This window comes from Mastigoproctus giganteus, chromosome 2 (genome assembly GCF_048544385.1).
Source record: "Mastigoproctus giganteus isolate SK-2022 chromosome 2, ASM4854438v1, whole genome shotgun sequence".
Classification (NCBI taxonomy): Eukaryota; Metazoa; Arthropoda; class Arachnida; order Uropygi; family Thelyphonidae; genus Mastigoproctus; species Mastigoproctus giganteus.
Window position 1 is genome coordinate 140887494 of NC_143576.1, and position 22290 is coordinate 140909783.

At 36.1% G+C, this 22290-nt stretch overlaps 1 protein-coding gene across 2 annotated transcripts in view; it reads left to right on the forward strand.

Moving 5' to 3' along the window:
* The window catches only part of LOC150089620 (4-hydroxy-2-oxoglutarate aldolase, mitochondrial-like), a 63262-nt gene that overhangs the window by 31913 nt on the left and 9059 nt on the right, over nt 1-22290 (forward strand). For both annotated transcript variants that reach the window (XM_090368693.1, XM_090368692.1), the window contains exons 3-4: nt 1706-1833; nt 16447-16581. In XM_090368693.1, coding sequence (XP_090224819.1) covers nt 1706-1833; nt 16447-16581 — 263 coding nt within the window. The remainder of the gene's footprint in view (nt 1-1705; nt 1834-16446; nt 16582-22290) is intronic.

Consider the following 22290-nt stretch of genomic DNA (forward strand, 5'->3'; position numbering starts at 1 on the left):
AGACAGGGTTAAAGCCTTTGTAAGTGTGGCTATTGCAGAAGTGTATTAAGACAGTACAAGTTGATGTTATCTGACAGATAGAGAGATCTTCTGCCTTGCATTAATATCATATTTCCAGCTCCCTACATGAAGGCTGTACACACTGTGTTCACTTCTCTGGCAGAAAATTGCAATCTACAGCAGTTAACATGAAAACTCCTATTCCTATTTATATAAGGAGTGGTGTATTTTACTATGTGCAATGTCCAATTGTGGAGTGGGTTATATTTGTTAAACAAAAATGGAGATAGAATAACATGATAGAATGGATGAACACACAGTTTCCTTATGTGCAACCAGTACTGAAGAAGACCAACTGAAGCAATCTATTTGATGATGTATAGTTCCAGTTCTCATGCCTGTACTATGTAGCATCGCATTCTCATGCATTATACACAGAATGCACCTGTTGGACAGGTTAGATCATGCAGTATAGTTCCCTTCTATATGCTGCACATTTACTTATTGCACTAGGCAATATATGGGTGGCAAACCTTTTTAAGGATGCATGCCAAAATTGGCTAAATCTTTTAAAAGACTACCCTCGCGTGCCCCTCGATAGTCGATATTCAAGACATTCAATCACACCGTTTTGTCAGTATGTCTTACCACTCCAACTTCAAACTGCATGAATACAGCTATTTACTGAATGGTGTGATGTCACTACATGCCTGGCAGAGAGAACGGATATGCGCAGGTCACAACTCAAGGTGGATTCCTGGAGTGATGTTTCGAAGTCTAAAATTTTTTTGGGATGCTCTGAATTCTGCGTGCCCAAGAAATTTGTACATGTGCCTTGGGTTTGCCACCCCTGCACTAGTCTAATGAAAGTAAATGGAAGGTTCCCAGAAAGTTAGCCGACCGAGCTAGCCGAGTGGGTAAAGTACCTGCCCGGCAACCCAAAGGTCGCGGGTTCGATTCCCGCCTCGGGCTTGGATCAAAGTACTGCAAAAACCTTGGGAGGTGCAATATGGCCACAGAAGCCGATGCGCCAATAACTACCAAATCAAAAAAAAAAAAAAAAAAAAAAAACCCAGAAAGTTACCTATTCTTTTTTTTTGTTAATTTTAAGTGATTTTAATCAGCTTTGAATTAGTTTTTAATTAGCTGTGAACCTTTTAATAGCTTTGATTATTTGTTACTGTTTTATAGTAAACTGTTTTAGAGTGTTTTCTCTTGATCAGACTGAACAAAGAATTATTATGATAGATTCTTCTATACAAGAAAAAATCTATTTTGATTTAAAAGAGTATCATGATCTAGACTGACTCTCATTAATAGCATTTGCATTACCTCCTTGTGCTCTTATTACTGTTTTAATTAATTCCTAAATGCTAGTTATGTAGGTTAAACTATATAATGAAAAATAAAAAAAAATTGGTATTTGCAATGCATATTTGTTCTTCTTTATATATGTTATTTAACAAAATGCTTTAACAATGTATAAAGCATTCTCCTTTGGGATATTTGAAAAGTATAAAATTGGAATCAGTTAAGTTGTACCCCCACCCCTTTTTTTTTTTTCTTATCAATATGAATTTTCCTAAATATAACTGGATTTTCTTGAATATTTTAAAATTCATATTATATAGTGATTTGGAAAAAAAAAAATTAGAAATAATATTACAACAAAACATCAATTTATGGGCATTGTAATTTTCTTAAGCTGCAAAAACCACTATCGAGATGACTAAAAGAATGGCTGAAGTTGGTGCTGATATTGCGGTGGTTGTCACTCCATGTTATTATAAATCAAGCTTGACTGAAAATGCACTTTTGGATTACTATACAAAGGTAACATTATGCAGAGTTTGCTACTGTCTAGCAACTTTCATAAATACCATTTAGTTTTTTTTTGATATTTCAGAAAGAACTGAAAGGAATTTGTGGAAGGGAATACAGGTCTTAGAAATTTGATGTAAAAAATACATTAGCTGCATTGTAGGTAAAGTGATCACACATGATCATTGGCTTCAAATTTAGGTTTAATGACAGAATTAATTGAGAATTAACTATAATCATTAAACCTATATTTCAGGTCAGTCGCCATGCCTTCTCACTTGAATTTTAACTGCACTGCAGCTTATGTGTTCTTTACATTGAATCAACATATTTTTTTCACAAATGGATCACCAAAAAGAGTGAATTTAAATTAAAAGAAATTCTTGTAATTGATTATCATAAATGATGTTACTTTAATCTACACAGGGGGGGTATTAGTATTAGTAACGGCCGCATGGTGCAAGAAAGCCTATGGCTTATGCTGCACCAGCCAAAAAAAAAAAAAAAAAAAAATCCGAACAAAACAATGATAAAAACAAAAAAAAAATAATAAATAATAATAATTAATAAAAAAAAAAAGGAAATTAAACCTATCATCCTATGCGCTTCCCTTACCCGAAAGTACTATCCAGATGACCTTTGAATTTCCTTAAACTGTCGGCCTCTACCACCCATGAAGGCAACTTATTCCAGTAATTTATAACTCGCTGGCTAAAATAAAACTTCCTGCAGTCCAATCTAAGCATTTCCCCCCGTAACTTGAATTTATGTCCCCTAGTTCTAGCATCATTTATAATCTTGAAAATTTTGTCCTCATTCATTTTACTGATGCCTCTCAGAGCCTTAAACACCTCAATCAAATCTCCTCTAAGGTGTCTAGTTTCCAAATTCTGCAACCCACATATTCGAAGTCTTTCTTCATAAGGACGCCCTTTTGCCGATCTCACCAGGCGAGTTACCCGTCTTTGCACCCTTTCAAGAAGCTCGATGTCTTTCTTTCTTTAGATGCGGTCTCCATACTTGAACACAGTATTCCAAGTGTGGTCTAACATAAGCCTTATATAATGGGATTATCACGTCCCTATCTCTACTTGCAAAAGTTCGATATATCATCGATAGGACACCATAGGCCTTCCTTGCAACCTGTTTACAATGCTCAGAGAATTTCATGTCTGACCGTATCGTAACGCCCAAGTCCCTTTCCTCCAGTACTGGGTTTAGTTGAACTCCACCAAGTGAATAAGTTATTTTGGGATTACAGTTTCCCAGGTGTAATACCTTACACTTTGTTGGATTAAAGCTTAGCTGCCATTTTTCTGACCATTCCTGAAGTCTATCTAGGTCTCTCTGAAGAAGCTCAGCTTGACAGTGATCATTAACTACTCTACCAATTTTAACATCATCTGCAAATTTAGACATCACGCCCTCTATCCCTTCATCAATGTTGTTTATGAAAATTAAAAACAACAGTGGTCCCAATACTGATCCTTGGGGAACCCCACTTCTTACATCAACCCAATCTGAGGAATAGCCATTTATCACAACCCTCTGCCTCCTGCCCTGGAGCCATCCTTCTATCCATCTAAGGATTTTCCCAGTGATTCCAACCTGTTCCAGCTTATAAAGCAACCGCTCATGTGGGACTGAGTCAAAAGCTTTGCTGAAATCTAAATAAATAATGTCGAAATTATTCCCTAAATCCAGCTCGTGAGTGACCCTTTTGAAATAGCGAACCAGATTTGTTAAACATGATTTTCCCTTTACAAAACCATGCTGTGAGTATCCTTGAGAATTTCAATTCGATCCAAATGATCCTGAATTCCACCCTTGATCATTGCCTCCATGATTTTCCCTACTACTGAAGTCAGACTGACAGGTCGATAATTTCCAACTTCACTTTTAGAGCCAACCTTATGTATGGGAGATACATTTGCACTTTTCCAATCCAAGGGAATCTCCCCAGAGTCCAGTGATGCTCGCATAGCCTCAATGGTTCAATGCACTCGCTTGCCGCCTCCCTTAAGATTATAGGGTATATTCCATCAACTCCAGGAGCCTTACTGGTCTGTAGGCTCAAACGTTTTTTCATTAAATAATCTTGCGAAATTTCAATATCATTAATTACATATTTTTTAACTTCGCTCCCACAATTTCCCATTGCCACAAAAGCTTTTCATTTGTAAATATCGATGCAAAATAACTGTTGAGTTTATCTGCAACGGCAGCTGGTGTATTTATTCCTATCCCCTTTCCCTTACTTAAAGGTCCGATCTGGTTTGTCCTGCTCTTCTTGGCATTTATATATGTGAAGAATTCTTTATCCCCCCTCTTTTCTCTGTTTGCTAGTGATTTCTCATAAACTGCCTTTGCATGTCGAACCTTTTCTGTGGCTCTATTACACATCACCTTGTAGCTGTTATAGGCTTCAGTACTTTTTATTGCTCTGTAACCTTTCAATGCCACCTTTTTCTGCTCAAGTAATGTGGCAACTTCACTATTCATCCAACTTGGAACCCTTCTCGTGGAGTATTTTTTTAATGGTATATACACATTCAAGGCATCTGTGATTAATGTTTTAAAAGCGTACCACAGTTCAATTGTATTCATTCTCTGCGTGATATCTACCCAGTTAATAGAGGCCATGTAGTACCTTAAGGCATCGTAATTTCCTTTTCTGAAATTAAAACCCATTCCTTTGCCTTTTACTTCTGCTACCTCTCTCGTCATCATCCACCGTAGAACTCCGTGATCACTTCCTGCTACTGGTTCCTCTACTGTCAGCCCTGTTATGTCATCTGATTCATGTGTGATGATGAGGTCTAGGATATTCTTTTCTCTAGTACTTTCCCTGACATGTTGATACAAATAACAGTCATCTAGTTGATTTAAAAATTTTGTTCCCCATGTCGAGTTTCCTTCCCATTTACTCCAATCAATTAGAGGCAAATTGAAATCACCCATAATAAGGCATTGACGCCTACTTGCCCATTCCATTTGCATGTAGAGGCTTTTGTCATAATCTTCACAATCACCTGGTCTGTAGATTACTCCTACTCGCATTATACCTTTGTTTCCAACTATCTCACACCATACAGACTCTATACTAGCATGTGAAATGTCTGAATCCGGGAAAGCTATCGTCGCACTCAGGCTGCTTCTGATAAGAAGCATTACCCCACCACCCCTTCTATCTACCCTATCCTTCCTAAATACATTATACAAGCCATACTGAAACTCATCATCCCCAATTTCTGGGTGGCACCACGTCTCTGTAAGCCCTATTATGTCCGCGTTACTTGTTTTAACCAGCAGTTCGAATTCGCTCATTTTATTGACGACACTTCTAACGTTACTGTATAAACAATTAAGATTTGCTGTTCTTGTATATTTAACAACCCTAACACAACCCTTGAAGTTTTTTAGGCTCTCTTCCCTGATATTAGCTACCCGCTCACGTGAAACGTTTCTGCCCCCAGAAAATCTAGATAATACGTCATTGGGGTAACAGATAAGAACTCTTAAGGTATGTGCAAGAGTTACTTTGACCAATATTATCAGATAAATGCGTGTCAGTATTACCCACATCCCCCCTAACTAGCAGTTTCCCTGAACCTTTAAGGTATCCTCAATAATACTGGCAAAAACTTTTGCACCACGATATAATTCTTTCCACACTTTAAAAAATTTATAACTTGCAAACTAAGTCTGATTAGGTGATGGCTTTTGCATTGTTATCTGTGGAATAAGACAGAAAAAGTTAATGCAAAAATGGTCAGTAGGCTACAAAAAAGAAATTAAAAAATGGTCTGATAATGCAGTACATTATTAACAGTTTAATTACACGGTGGTCTACATAAAGTAAAGTACAATACAATACAGTACAGTTAGGAAGTATAGTATAGTGCACAGAAGTTTAAATACATGCATTCTTTCAGGATATGCATTTATTTAAATTGCTATTAAGCATTTACAACAAATTATCTTGCTATATATGCCTATAGCAGGTCCATTTTTGAATAATTTTTATTTATTTATTATTTTTTTTTACAAGAAAATTGTTCTGTGCTGAGTATAAAGTTAAACTATAACCTCCAGAACTTTTATTGCTTTTTAAAAATTAAAATGAAGTTCCAGAATTCATCAGTTTTCATAATGGAACCTTTTTAAATATTTAAAATTATGTTAGCGATCCTTTATTTGACTAGTTATGAAGTTATCTTCACAATAATAATAATAAAATATAACATTCATAATCCGAGCAGGTTTTATTTTTATTTTATTTTATTTATTTTATTTTTTTTATGTGTTTGCACAGATTATTTTCATATTGGAAGTTTTAAAAATTTATAGGACATCCACAAACAGATGGCTTTCACAGTTTTTTTTTTTTTTATGTTTTAAAGAATAATATAGTATTCATAAAATGATATCATATTCATATCCGTAATAATTTACAATCTCAGTGGCAAGATTCGTGGCATCGACTGATTTCTACAAACAAACTCTGTCGAATTAAGCCTGTGATCCATCCTTGGCGGTCCAGCTTACGCAGAGATCGCAAAGAGGAAGTTGTTCTTGCTCGGCTCCGCATAGGACATTGTCATATTACACACTCCTTTTTGCTGAGGGCTGATGACCCTCCTATGTGCGAGCGGTGTGACACCATTTTATCCGTTGAACATATTTTATGTAACTGTACCAGTTTTAGAAATGCTCGTTTTACCGCTTTTAACCATCTGACTGAGCCGTATACACTCAGTCAGATTTTATCCGACAATGACCATGTGTCTGCTATTTTCAGCTTCTTAAAATCAGTAAACCTTTTTACACACATTTAAAAAAAAAAAAAAAAATCTCATTATTTTAACATTTACTATTGTTACTTGTTTACTGATTTTTGTCTTTTATAGTTTATACTCGTTTTTATATCCTGACTTAGTGACCTAATTCATTAGGTCACTGAATGTTTGTCAAGGTTTTGGCGCATTATAGCCCAAGTTGCTGATGCGCCAATAAAATCCAATGAATGAATCAATCAATCAATCATATTCATATTGTTAATTGTTATTAAATAAAATCCGATTTGCAAACCTACATGCAAATTTAACTGAAACTTTCGGTGTGCTTGCTATAGCGTGCGCCTCCGTAGCCAGGTGGGAAGGAGCAGCAGTGCATAGCACACGCTTCTTGATTAGACCGGGGTTCGAGCCCGTCACCACCAAATACGGAGCATGCAGAAAGGTCAGGGAATGACCACCGCATATCCCGGAGCAATATGGCCTTAGTTGCTAATGCTCCTAAAAAAAAAAAAAAAACCAAGCTTGCTATAGCACAAACATTAACTGTTTCGGTGGTAGATCTGTGATTTTCATATGTGAACTCTGGAGTTGCATAGATCTATATTTTCATTATTAAAAGGACTAATTAAAGGTCCAATGTGCTTTTAGTTGGAAATTACTTTAAAGATATTTGATTGATGTATCTTTCTTTTTTTTTTTTTCAAGGTACAGCTATGTGTTCATTTTATTTAATTAGACTTGTCTTTTGCTGACACTGAAATAAAAATAAATTCTAATATTACATGCCTTTTATTTTGGTATTTGAAGTGAAAGGATTCCCCACCTTTTTTAGATTAAGAAGTGGTGGGGGCATGTGGTATTTGACTGTATGGTTGTCAGAATTTATACTTTCATAAGTTTATTTTAAACTGAATGTTTGTTTTATGAAATAAGCAATTTCTTGAGAAATACAAGAAAGGTAAGCCATTAAAGTGTATATATATGTTTTGAAGGTCACTTGAAACATTCCTAATGTGCAAATTTTCTTACTTTTTCTAGTACATGCTGCCAACTATGTTTTCAACCAATTATAGATACAAATTTATCTATAATGGCAGCATGAAAATTGCTTTAAAAATCAGAGGAGAAAATTGCACCTGTTGACTTCACTTGTTGATTCAGGCTTACAAAAGCCAAAATTGAAGAATTTCTATGGAATTCAGATCTAGAATAAAAGTAATGATAGGTTTATTTACAATTTTTTTTTTTTTTACATTTTTTACAATTTAAAAAAAACAAAAAAAATCTGATTTGATTTTTGGCAATAATTTTACTCTAGTGTTGGTTAGTAATGTTAGAATAAGAACATATTAATACTTTAAAGCATTTATCTGTAAAGTTTCATTAAAATGTAAATTAAACCAAATAATGATTTACAAAACCATGTTAAAAGAATTGTTGCAATATGTAATGCTGATGGAGTGCCGACTTCCATTTTCATTCAAGGAAAATTAAAAATCAAACTGCCAAATAAAATTCTGTATTTTCTGTTCTGAAATTTTTTTGCTCTTTTATTCTGTATTTTAACTTGGTTAGCAATTGGCACCTCTTCACCATTTTTAGCAATTCCTCAATCATGGTGTGATAGTGTTTAATTTTTAAATCATTAAAGTTTCCATTTTTAAAAAAATTCAAATTTCATGAAAAAATTTACTCAGCAGTTTTTGCTGATTCTGACACTATTTTTACAAAATTTAAATTTAACACATATTTTACAAAATTTTAATTTAACACATTATCTTTTCTCATTTATTAGCACCTCCCATTTAATTTCTATTAATTTCTATACAAATATGCTGTCCCCATTCGAATTTCTGTCAGGCAAAATTCGAATGGGGGCAACAGAAATGGGTAGGTATGAGACATTCTTTTAATCTGGTGTAAAAATGCTATCATTTTTATCCCTTTCGCCCGCTTTTAAGAAGCATTTATTCCTCAAAGTGCCCTATACTTTTTCTGTGGCCTGTATAACTAAAGTAGCGTCACTCCATCGGAATTAGTTCCGTTTCACTTTCGTTTTCGCACGTGCAACCAGCACTGCCCCAGGGGATGCAGTAGTTGAAACATTATACCTCCGTTAAGTGTCCAGTCAATTAGTGACGTCAAGTCCTTCTCCCGATAGCAGGCAGGCAGGTAGTGAACACGTAATAGCCCCAAGAACGACGAGGGGAGAACGTGACTTGTCAGAGAAAGGTGATTAAGCAGAACAAGAGACATGATTTCTTACGCAATCGAATCCGATAAACATTGACTGTCATTTCAAAATTCCATACGTAAAAGTGTATCGATTTATGTTCGATGACTGTGATTGTAAAAAAAAAAAAAAGAAACTGCCCTACACAAATATGAGATTTCCCTTCTACATATAACATATCATTTTTAGTAGTGTCAAATCCCAAAAGTTGACAGTCTGATTTCACATTAACCCGTGAAATCAGAACAGGTCATGGGAAACTTAGGAAGGGGGATGCAGGGATATATATATGAAAAGGAGATAGAAAATGAGAGTCTTTGGGTAGATTATGAAGGATTCGGAGTTGTAAGGACTTCTATGGATAGATTTTAGAGCGTTCAGAGTTGTGAGAGGAGATTGGTAAGATTCAAGAGTTTACAGAGTTTTTCTAGAGAGCCTTAAAGAGCGCCAGATAAAGAAAACCAAAGATCGCAGATCTTGTCAATTGAGCAGATATCCCCAAAACCATACTTATGGAGCAAAGAGTCAAAGCCAGAAGTGTCGAAGGAGAACGACAATTTGTGGGTAAGTTGACTAGCATTTTTTTAGAACAAACTAAACCCGACCACTCAAAGTTAATCCTACCCCCCTCCTTTAATTTATCCGTACCCACTGACCTCTCTTCTCATAGACACATTCTGACAATTGTTTATCTACTTTTAGTAATTAGAATTTAACAGGTAATGAGACTTAATGACCTAGTTGTCAAAAATACTAATTATAATTGTTTAATTGACATACTTTTCTATTCTAGCAGTAGAATAGTTGTACACCAGCCATTGTGAATACTCGTGGGAGTAATGGTGGAAGTGCCAACACAAAGAACACTGTAAAATTGTAATACTAGTAGCAGCAAGATTATACCTGCTATTCAGTTAGTTTCCAAACAATCAATTGCCAATTATGCTAAAACTTTGACCGGTTCTTTTGTAACTATTTGTATGATTAATATGTGTAATAAATCTTGTTTTGTTGATCATTTTGTCTAGTGACAGTTCTCTGCCACACATAACTCACTGAGTAGATCATTGATTATGAACCATAGTTAAGCAGTGCTGAAAGATCCAATTACAAAGAAAGGTTTTTGAGTGAAATCACAATGCAATCTTTGATGCTGCGAGCTTTCTCTCAGTGTCAATCTGAGTGAGTCTTGAGGGCACAAGATTTTTTGTCCTAATCCAAACTACTGGACTATCGTATGAAACCCAAGTTTTCTGGATACACATATTAGCGTGCGTTCTTACCGGCAGGTGTGTAATTCACAGAGAGCTTCGATTGATGGCAAGATTGAACCAGCAGCACACGGGTGAGTGCACACGCTATAACAGAAAGAGCCTGCAGAACACTGGCTATTGGTCTGCTCAAAGCCCCCGAAGAAGTAGCAGACCAACGACCAAGTGGAAGAATGTTATTTACAATTTTATTTTCATTGTTTGTTATCATTTTTTATTGTTATTTTCATTGTTCATCTTTATTTTTATTTTATTTCCATTTTCATTAATATAATTTTATATAGGCCTTCCAGGCTAAAGCTAGTTTACTTTTGCTAACTTGATAGTTTGGTCTTTATACACCTAATTCCCTACAGATAGATACCATTAAATAAAATTGACTAATATATATATATATATGTATGTATTAGGCGAAGAATTATTTGTAAATTTTAACATAGAGATCAGCACCGATTTTTGCCACAGTGCTGGCGTTGGGCCTTTGCACATTACTTGGGCGTTTTTGACGCACAGGTCTTTCACAGACTGCACCTAATCTCACTCAACCTGCTACCTCATTGCCAATCCGATAAAATTTTCACTCTACCATAATCTATCATATCTAGAATATATATATATACACCTAATTCTGTTTTTGCACGAACTTTTTTTACACGAATTTGATTTAACACGAATTCAAAATAAATATTTCATTCTCTTTTTACGCGAGTCATTTTGATTTAACACGATTTCTATGAATTTTTTTTTTGCCTAAATTCTAAGAAAAATTTTTTTTATTTGTGGCATATTAGTATCATTTCTATATTACACGCACCAATAGATTGGATAACACTAGTGTATGCGTTTTGAAACACGTGCTTTTGCTTACCAATGTGTACGTCTAGGTACCTATGAATCATCAACATTTTTATTGAATTTGGTGCACATCTACGGTATTTGTGCATTGTATCTTCGAAAGACACGTAGTTGTAAGCTCTATTTCAAAGTGAAAGAATCTTTAGTGAAATTTGTGCACATATAAATTTATTAATTTTGCCGATAGTCAATAAATTGTAAGTTTACAAATTTTTCATACTTTTTTTTATTAATTATAACTGAGATATTTTTCGGTAGCCCTTATATAATGTAGAATAATTCGCCTATTACCAATATGAAAAGGAAAGTGATTTCTTTGGAACTTAAAATTCAAATTTTAGATCGTCTTGCAACTGGACAAGGGGCACTACGTCTGTAGGAAAGCATTTTGGTGTACATGAAGCTATCGTAAGAACTATTAAGAAAAATGAAGCTGCAATTAGGAAGTCGGTATATTCTGGAACAAAAGTAAGTGTTAATTCATCATCATATACAAGAGATATTGTCAAGGAAAAAATGGAAAAGGCCCTGGTAATATGGATAGAAGATCAGTCACAAAAAGAGTACCAGTAGATGGAAATGCCATCAAGCAAACAGCACTAAGAATTTACAGACAGATTAAAGAAAAGGAGCCAAGCACTTCATCTCAGTTAAACAGAAAGTATGAATTTTCTGCGAGTACAGGTTGGATGACAGGGTTTCCTAAAAGGAATGCTCTTCATAATATAAAAATTAAAGGTGAAACTGCATCTGCAGATGAATCGGCTGCTAAAGTATTCCCGCAGGAATTTGCAAAAATTATTGAAGATGGAGGATACACTCCTGATCAAGTGTGGAATGCAGATGAAACTGGTTTCTTCTGGAAACGAATGCCGAACAGAACATATGTAGCCAAATTGCAGAAAACTGCTGGTGGTTTTAAGGTAGCTAAGGATCGTGTGACCTTATTATTTTCCTCCAACGCTTCAGGAGATCGTATGTTGAAACCACTGCTGGTAAATCAAGCCCTAACTTTTTATTGATATCTACACGTTTCATTGAACCCATGTTCAATGAAAGGTGTAGATATCAATAAACTGCATGTTCACTGGACGGCAAACAGAAGGCCTGGGTGACTACTACTATTTTTACAGAATGGTTCAACAAATGTTTCGTCCCAGAAGTCAGACGTTATATGAATTTGAAAGGTCTCGAATTTAAAGTTCTTCTGATTCTTGACAATGCACCCGGCCATCCTGTCTTGGAACACCCAAACGTACAAATTTTATTTCTGCCACCTAATACTACATCTTTGATACAACCGCTAGACCAAGGTATAATTGTGACAATTAAAACATACTACGTAAAACAAACATTCCAACACATTCTGGACAAACTGAATGATGAAACACTAACAGTCATTGATGTGTGGAAGAAATTCTCAATTATGGATTGTATCAATCAAGTTGGATTAGCATTAACTGAATTAAAACCAGCAACTTTAAATGTGTGTTGGAAAGCGGTTTGGCCACAATGTGTAAAAAGCAAAGATCCCATCATCCTTAATATGACCGAATTTCCCAACATCATTACAGTGGCACACAGAATTGGTGGAGAAGGATTCGATGATCTATCGTTTGAAGATATTGATGAATTGTTAACCGACAAAGCCCTAAGCGAAGATGAAATATTAGAGGTTGTCCTTGGGACTCCTTATCCCACAGAACGTATAATGAAGAAAATGATCCTGTTCTAAATGCAGATTTAATAAAAGAAGGTCTGGAACTGGCCAGAAAATTAGGTAATCATTTTGTCAAACATGACCCTAATGAGGAATGCGCTGGGAAGTTTCAACGTGAACTGAAGTTGTTGACAGCCTCTTACAAAGAATTATATAACGGCCTAACCAAAACACGAACACAATGATTAATAACGGAATTCGTTCGTAAAACCGGTGAAACATCAGCACCAGAGGAGACTCGTGCTGATTTTGCTCAAGAGATCACAGAAAGAATTTCATTAATAGAGGAAGAAGACGATATCCACAACATTTCTAGTGATATTCCAGTCGTACGCAAACGTATGCGCCGTTTATTATCAGAAAGTGAAAATGAATAAAATCTTGTTATGTGTAAAACAGATTTTTTTTGTTCATGAAGAATTTTTTTCATTTCATATGCATACAAATTTACATTAATACATTTTCATTACATATTATTACATGTGTATTTTGTTGAAATAAAATAATAAGCTTAAAACGAATATTTTTATGTGTTTTTTTTTTTTTAAATTATTTTTACTGATTTTTTAGATCCGGAACCAATCTTTTCTTCCATAAATACAGTGTCTTTTTTACACGTATTTTTCAGGAACGTATCTATTGTATAAAAACAGAATTAGGTGTATATGTAACTAGCAGAAACAGATAGCTCATGTTATTGATGGCATATATTGAGAGGTGCTAGCCCCAGTTGACATACCTTTCAATGTAAACCTTATTCAGTAATGACATTATGGTTAAGATTGATTGTTTAGGTTGTTAATGTTGGAATTTGTATGACTTCGCTATATACTGAGGCTGTTAGTACCCTTTGTTGGTTATGGTTACACGCCTTTATCTTAAGCTATATCGTTTGAAATAAAAATAAATTTCTCGTATATATATATTAATACATTAACACTGGCACCATCATAGGCTGCTTTCATGTTGAAGAAGACGACATCCATTTGCACTCGGTCACTCAGGGTTCTCTGTAATTTTGATATGTCAAACAGGTTTGGACTAGTAGCCACTACCTTTAATTATAGTGTGGAGCCCTGTAGTTGAAGCAATGTTATGTTAATGCAGGTTGAATGGCATTTTTAAAGAGTTTCAGGAATCCACAACTGATGGCAGCCAGCCCTTTGATCTCTTTGGATGCTTATAGTTTGGTATTGAACATACAAAGGTATGTGTTCCAATTTTTTATGGAATCATGCTGGTGATGATTTGACTAAAAATATGCATCAGGATGTCCATAAAGTAGATGCTACATAGTTGCAAATGAAGAGTGGAAGTCCACCTTGATCTACTAATGACCTCTGAGGTAGCTTCTTTATGGTCTTGATCAGTTGGCGTTGGAGATGTTGAAATCAGCAAGTACTGTGTTGCTCTTGGGCCTTACTGTTTGCAAGATGGGCTGATTAAGCTGAATAATTTGGCTGCCTGAAGACCAGTTTTGCCTATTCCATGGAAGTGTTTCTTTGGTAATCAGTGGACACTGCTCTTCGTGGGCTAATGTTATTAGTGGAGTCCCCCAGGGTTCAGTGTTGGGTTCATTGTTGTTTTCTGTATTCATTAACAATATTGATGATGGTATATCAGGCTTAATGTCCAAGTTTGCAGACGATACGAAGGTCAGCAAGGTTGTTAATGACACTAATGACAGTACGCTGCTGCAACAGGATCTAGAAAAGTTGAGCAGATGGGCTGAGAGGTGGCAACTGAAGTTTAACATTGACAAATGTAAAGTACTGCATATGGGAAGCATTAATCCCAGAGTAACGTATCAACTGTGTGGTATGGTACTACACTGACAGTAGTAGAGAGTGAAAAGGACCTGGAGGTAATTGTGCAGGCAGATATGAAGTTTTCTGAGCAGTGCAGATGGTCTGCAAGAGTAGCTCATGTGGTGTCTTGTCAATGATATACAGGAATTTTTCTAGCAGGGATAAGGAGGTGATTATCCCGTTGTATAAGGCAATGGTCAGGCCACACCTTGATACTGTATACAGGTCTGGAGGCCTCATTTTAAGAAGAATGTAGAGCTGTTGGAATGAGTACAGAGAAGGGCAACAAGATTAGCGAATGGAACAAAGAGGTGCTCTTACGAAGAAAGGTTTAAGTTTTGCAAATTACAGTGTCTGGAGACTAGACACCTGTGAGGTGATCTGATTGAGGTGTATAAAGCCTTGAATGGTTTGAGCATGCTGAATGCTGATGGGATTCTTCCTCTTGCTCAGAATAATCACATGAGGGGGCATAAATTCAAATTAGGAAGACAGTTGTAGGATAGATTGTGCGGAAGTTTGCCTTTAGCCAGTGGGTAGTTGATTGCTGGAACAAACTTCCATCTGTCGTTGTAGAAGTTGATAGCTTAAACAGATTCAAGGTAGAACTGGACAAACATTTGGAGCGAGTGAATGGGTGAAATGAGAAGGGGTGGGTTTTTTTTTTTCTTTTTTTTTTTGGCTGATGCTATATAAGCTTGCTTTCTTGCATCGTGTGCCCATGCTAATGCCTTCTCATCTATTGTAGAATTTTTGAGGAAACGTATTGTTTTTGAGTGTTGCATTCTCTTAATAATAAATTTTCTGTGAGCTGATTTTGTTTTCCGACTTAAAACAAACTTTTTCCCCTTTTGTATATGAAATCCTCTTGATTAGTACTTTTCTATCAGTAGGTAGGCCTTCTGTTTCCTATGAAAAGCATGTTTTAAATTTGTATCATTAAATCATGGGGATGTTCTTTTTTGTCTGAGTTCATCAGCCAAGCAGTAAAAAAAAAAGCTTCCTCTTGTGGGAGGGTATATAGATCCTGCCAGTTAAGCTCTGTGATGTATTTAAGCATGATTTCAGGCTTCAGATATATAACAGAAAAGATTGTTTTAGAAGCTGTTTGCTTTAGAAGCTGTTTACCATTAAGATTGATGGGGAATAGGAAGGTGCATCAAGCATTGATACTAGCAAGAATTCACAGGCAATCAGGATGTGGGCTAACTGGAACCTAAAGAAGAGCAATGTGATATGTATGGAGTCCAAATTGTGATATAGTAGAATTAAGATGTTTTTTGCCCCTGTGTGAGCCCTACCATAGCAAGAATAGAATCAAGGACCCTTCTGTCGCCTTGCTGCCTTGGCAGTAGCATATTAAAATCATCTGTAATAACTGTAGGGATTCCATATAAGGATTCCATGTTTGGAGTTCTGATTTCAAGTCTTCATTGTTGTCTGGGGTTAGATAGATAACACAGACTTGCACTTTATTTGTTTCTTTGACAAGGGTTACACAAAAGGTCTTAGAGTCATCTGTTTGGCTGGATTTGGTTTTCCTAATCAAAAAGTCGTCTTTATAAAACAACATCCCCACTTCTCCTGAAGCCTGTTGAGTTTACAAGAGCATCATACTGAATGGGTTGGGCAGTAATTTCCACCTGGCATCCATCAAGGAGCCATGCTTCCATAGTTCAAATAAGTTTGAACTCATATAGGTGGTAGAGAAACTAGTGTGCTAAGTTTGTCAACAATGCTTCTGATAATTTTTGTAAACATTCTGACTGATATACATCCAGAGGTTATGCTGACCTGAAAGGGGATATCATTGCTTCAGTAATAATTATTCTTTCTATAAAAATTTATCAATAAAATTTGCTGAATGTAAGTTTCAAATTCTCTGTATAACAGGTCAACTATTTCATCTCATTATTAATAAAGTTTGTTATATTTTCAGGTTGCTGATTCTAGTCCAGTTCCTGTAGTGCTATATTCAGTTCCATCAAACACCTCTGTTGATTTGCCAGCCTCAGTTATTATAAAACTTGCAAGGCATCCGAATATTATAGGAATTAAAGACAGTGGGGGTGATGTAAGTTTAGATAATTTTTTTCTTATTAAGAGATTGGGTTGAGAATCTACGTAAATAGTGTTTTGTATTTTTAGATCAAATTGTGCAGAGAAATAGAGTGGGCCAGTAAATCAGAGTGTCTTATAATGGGGGACTTTAATTTCCCAGATATTGACAGGAATTTGTGGATTGGTCACTCACACACCAGCAAGGCTTTTGTGGATTTATTGGATGATTGTTTTCTACAGCAGCATGTTCGGGAGGCAACTAGAGGGAGTAATACCCTTGATCTGATTATCAATAGTGATTCTTCATGCATCAAGAATCTGCAGATAAAGGAACCACTAGGTGGCAGTGATCACAGTGTGCTGAAGTGGGATTTACTCAAAGGTAACTACCATCAAGGGTAAAGGGGAGGGTTTTTGCTTTCGTGAAGACGACTATGGAGGTCTGAGACAGTATTTCAATTCTATACAGTGGAATCAACTGATGATGTTACCAACAGAAAATTCAAAATGTGACACATTCAAAGAAATAATCTTGGAAGCTACTAGGCGTTTCATACCAACAAAGAAATATTGTTCAAGATTTAGGCCTAAATGGATGTCAGGTGAACTAATTAGACATGTGACAGAGAAGAAAAATGCGTGGGATACATATAAATTAACATGTGACACAGAAGCCTATGATAGATATAAGCTGGTCTGTAACCAAGTTATAAAGGAGGTTAGGCAGGCGAAGGCAGATTATGAGAAATCTTTGGCAAAGGATGCAAAGAAAAACAGGAAAGAGTTCTTTACGTATGTAAACTGTAGAAGGAAGGAGATGAATCAGATTGGTCCACTTGATATCGATGGTTCAACTGTTCCTGCTCAGGTAGCTAACAAACTAAATGAATATTTTGCATCTACATTCACACATGAGGAGTTATTCATCGAGGGGAATGCCAGAAGTGTATTCAACTCTGGCAGTAAGCTAGATAATCTTGTAATAACTGAGAGTAAAGTGGAGGAGATATTGTTAAAGATAAACATAAGAAAGGCACCTGGGGTGGATGGAATCTATCCAGTTGTATTAAAGGAGGTGGCAGAGGAAGTAAGCAAAGCCTGAGCCATAATTATGAGAGCTTCCCTGGACTCGGGGGAGGTACTCGTGGACTGGAGATGTGCAAATGTGACTCTAATCCACAAAGGAGGATCAAAGCGAGACACAGGTAATTACAGACCTGTTAGTTTAACTTCTGTGTTAAAGAAGAAACACTGGTTAAAGAAGCCTTGCAGGATCATCTAGACAAGACTTCAGTTAGCTTGGACACAGCATGGGTTTGTTAAGGGGAAGTCTTGTCTGACTAATTTGATTGGATACTATGATGTAGTCACAAAAGAACTGGATGCAAAGACTAACTTTCGTATCATATATTTGGATCTTAGAAAGGCCTTTGATACTGTTGCACATGGAAGACTGCTGCACAAATTGGAGCAGTGTGGCATTGGAGGCAAATTGCTGCTATGGATAAAATGATGGTTGAGTGAGAGAAGACAGAGTGGTAATCAATGGACACTGCTCTTCGTGGACTAATGTTATTAGTGGAGTCTCTCAGGGTTCAGTGTTGGGTCCATTGTTGTTTTCTGTATTTATAAATGATATTTATGATGGTATATCAATCTTAATGTCCAAGTTACAGACGATACGAAGGTTGGCAGGATTGTTAATGACAGTACAATGCCGCAACAGGATCTAGAAAAGTTGAGCAGATGGGCTGAGAGGTGGCAAATGAAGTTTAACATTGACAAATGTAAAGTGCTGCATATGGGAAGCAGTAATCCCAGAGTAACTTGTCAACTGTGTGGTACCACACTGACAGTGGTAGCGAATGAAAAGGATCTGGGGATAATTGTGCAAGCAGATATGAAGTTTTCTGAGCAATGCAGACGGTCTGCAAAAGTAGCTCATGGTGTCTTGTCAATTATATACAGGAATTTTTCTAGCAGGAATAAGGAAGTGATTATCCCCTTGTATAAGGCAATGGTCAGGCCACACCTTGAGTACTGCATACAGGTCTGGAGACCACATTTTCGGAAAGATGTCGAGCTGTTGGAACGTGTACAGAGAAGGGCAGCAAGATTAGTGAATGGATCAAAGGGTTGCTCTTACAAAGAAAGGCTTAAGTTTTGCAAATTACACTGTTTGGAGACTAGGCACCTGTGAGGTGATCTGATTGAGGTATATAAAGCCTTGAATGGTTTGAGCATGCTCAATGCTGATGAGATTCTTCCTCTTGCTCAGAATAATCGCCTTTGAGGGCATAAATTCAAATTGAGGAAAGACGGTTGTAGGATAGATGTGCAGAAGTTTGCCTTTAGGCAGCGGGTGGTTGATTGCTGGAACAAACTTCCATCTGTCGTTGTAGAAGTTGATAGCTTAAATAGATTCAAGGCAGAACTTGACAAACATTTGGAGCGAGGGGGTGGGTGAAATAAGGTTTTTTTATTTTTTATTGGCTGATGCTATATAAGCCTGCTTTCTTGCATCATGTTCCCATGCTAATGCTAAATTTTAATCCAAATATGTTACTTTTCTTTTTCTTTTCTTTTTTTTTTTTTTTCCTCTGTGGCAGTAATGTTTTCAAACTGTCATTTCATCTACTGAGGCCATATTTACTTGCTAATTTCATTTTGAATTTCAGTGGCTGCTCTCACTGAAGAACATAAACTCTCAACATTCAAGAATAAAATGGTTGTAAAGAAGTGATACTACCATTTTCAGCTCAGATATCCTAGTCAGATGTTTCAGTTTTTCATTCTAAAAATGGAGATATCCATTCGTAGTACTACAAATATAGTTAAGAAACTTTCTTTATACAAATATACTTTAGAAACTTTTTGAAACTTTCTTTTCTGTAATTTGCATCTAATAACACAGTTCTGTATTACTATTAGAGTTATGGTACTAGTCCACTCCAGTTGATATAAAGGAATTAAATTCTGCACTATGTTGGTAGAGATCATTTTAATTTAGTAGCAGATGAACACTCACTGCTTTAAATTAACAATATTTATTAGTCTTTTCAGATGATAGGTATATTGCTGTTATTCATCATTAGCAGTTAATTACTTCATCTATTGCAGCGGTTCCCAACCTTTTTTGACCCGTGAACTCCTTTCAACGTAAAATTTTTTTTAGCGAACCCCTTTCAACATAATATTTTTAAAGCGAACAACTAAGCCTATATTCTCTGAAATCGTATATTTCTGAAATTTTATTACAAAATATTTCCAGTACTATGTTTTTATAAGTGAAATAGCATAATAATAATTTTTATTATTAAGTATCATTTATACTTTGTTAAGCAGTTATTAATCAGTCCAAACTAGATTTTGAACAGGCTAATAGTAGAAAACTTGCTTCTTGTCCAATGGTAGCAGACTATTCTGGTCTCTTGCCAAAATTATTGGCTGCAGTTTTTGTCCATCTCTGTTCCCACTTATGTCAAAACCATATAATTCTGTTTCCACATCAGCCAAAGATAAAGCTGACCTTCTGGAATCCTGTTTTTCCAACTCATGTATTGATGATCTTGGTAAATCACCTCAAACCATTTCCAGTATACTCCATTCAATGCCCCTTGTGGTCTTTGTTAAAAAGAATGTAGAAGGATCTTGAACTTACTTCTATTCTTTGCTGCCTTTTTTCACTTTCTTATTCCAAAGATGTTTTTCCTTTTGCTTGGAAATTTGCTCATATCCAGCCAGTTTCTAAAAAGGGTGACAAATCCCTCCCATCCAATTATTGTCCCATTGCAATTACTTCTTCTTTTTCTAAAGTAATGGAGAAATCAATTAACCGTCAACTCTTAAACTATCTAGAAACATTCTGTCTGATCAACGATCGCCAGTATTGATTCCGTCAGTCTCAATCCACTGGTGATATTCTGGCTTATGTTACCTATTTATGAACAAATTCAATGGAAAAGTTCGGTGAAACACAAGCAGTTGCTCTTGACATCCCCAAGGCTTTCGTTTGTGTTTGGCATAAAGGTCTTCTAAATAAGCTTCCATCCTGTGGTTTGCCAACTGTTTTTTATAATTGGGTATCCAGTTTTATCTCTGACCACTCACTGGTTAATGGTAGATGACTCTGTCTTCTAACTTCTCCACTAATGCTGGTGTTCCCCAAGATTCAGTTCTTTCTTCGACTCTTTTCCTCTTGCATATTAATGACTTTCTTCCATTAACCGGAAATCCTATCCATAGTTTTTCTGACGATAGCACATTGCATTCCACCTTCCAGTTTGAGAAACCTTGCCAACCTCAAAAAGCTTCAACTTCTCGAATATCCACTACCATTTCCTTAAATGCTGATCTCCAGTGGGGAAAAGATAACTTAATTTCAATCCTTCTAAAACTCAGTCCAGTCTTATATCTTGCAAAAAGGATTCTTCTGCTCCTATGTTTATCTTCAATGACTCTCTGATTTCTAGGCAAGATCTTGGGGATTACCCTGACTTCTAATCTCTCCTGGCATAAAGCACATTATGCCAGGAGAGATTAGCTTGTTTCCTCTGCATCTAAAAAACGTGTCCTTCCTCTGCATCTAAAAAACTTGGCGTTACTTTTCTTCCAAATTGACTCTGTAGAAATTGCAAATCTGACCTGCCACGTAATATTGTTCCCACATCTGGGGCAGTGCCCCAGATTCTAGATTCCATTCAAAAGAGGGTAGTTAGGTTAATTAATGTCTCATCTCTAACAAAAAAAAAAAAAAAAAAAAAAATATGATATTAATGTTACATGTAATGATTACATCTACCCATATATTTATTGTGTCTGAAACTGAAAAACTCAGCAGCGACAGAGTGAAAAAAGCCCATTAAAATTCCTCACATCATCTATGGATTCGAACCTGAGCCTTTTCCACCCAGCATTGGGAGGACGGTGATGATACTGCCTGCCTGCGAAATTCAAGTAGACTGAGCCAGTGTTCATTGAAGAATGCATTGGACTTTCACAGGCAGTTTTTGATGAAACATCAGTTACAGTTTCTGGAAGGTCTGCATGGCATGTCTATGGAAATTCGGGGTGTCAAAATATAGTATTCACTGCATCAGTAGCATACTTCAAGATGCAGTAAATACTTACAAACTGCAAATTCTTTGGTACTTGAGTGAGAATTATCCTGATTGATGCTTGGAATTCTATGAATGGGTATTGCACTTGAAACAAGAAAATCTTGATTTCAGAACCATGATTTTCTTGCTTTTTGTGATTTTCATTGGCAAGGCTAATTTTTGTGTGTAGAAGGTTAGCAGAAAATCAGTTATCAGCAAAACACACACCACTGGTATAAAAATAATGCTAACCAGATTAACTTATCTAAGGATCAAGGTGGTAACTATGTTATGGTATTGCATAATCTCTGGAAGGATCAAATATATAGTCCATTCTTCTTCTATCGAAACAGTGACAAGAGAGGTGTATATCCCAGTGTTGCAGCATGAAGTTTTTCCAAGCATTCTCAATGAGCACTGAGCAGGGCAAATATCCAGAATGATTCCAGAAAGGATGGTGCACTAGCTCATGTAGTTGGAGAATGGTAGGATGAGCAGTTCCCTCAACACTGGATTGGAAGGATGGGACCAGTGGGATGGCCGCAAAAATCCACTAAATGCAATCATCAACATGCTCCAACTTTGTTAACTTTTTTTTGCGCTATATTATTTACAGAGTTAGT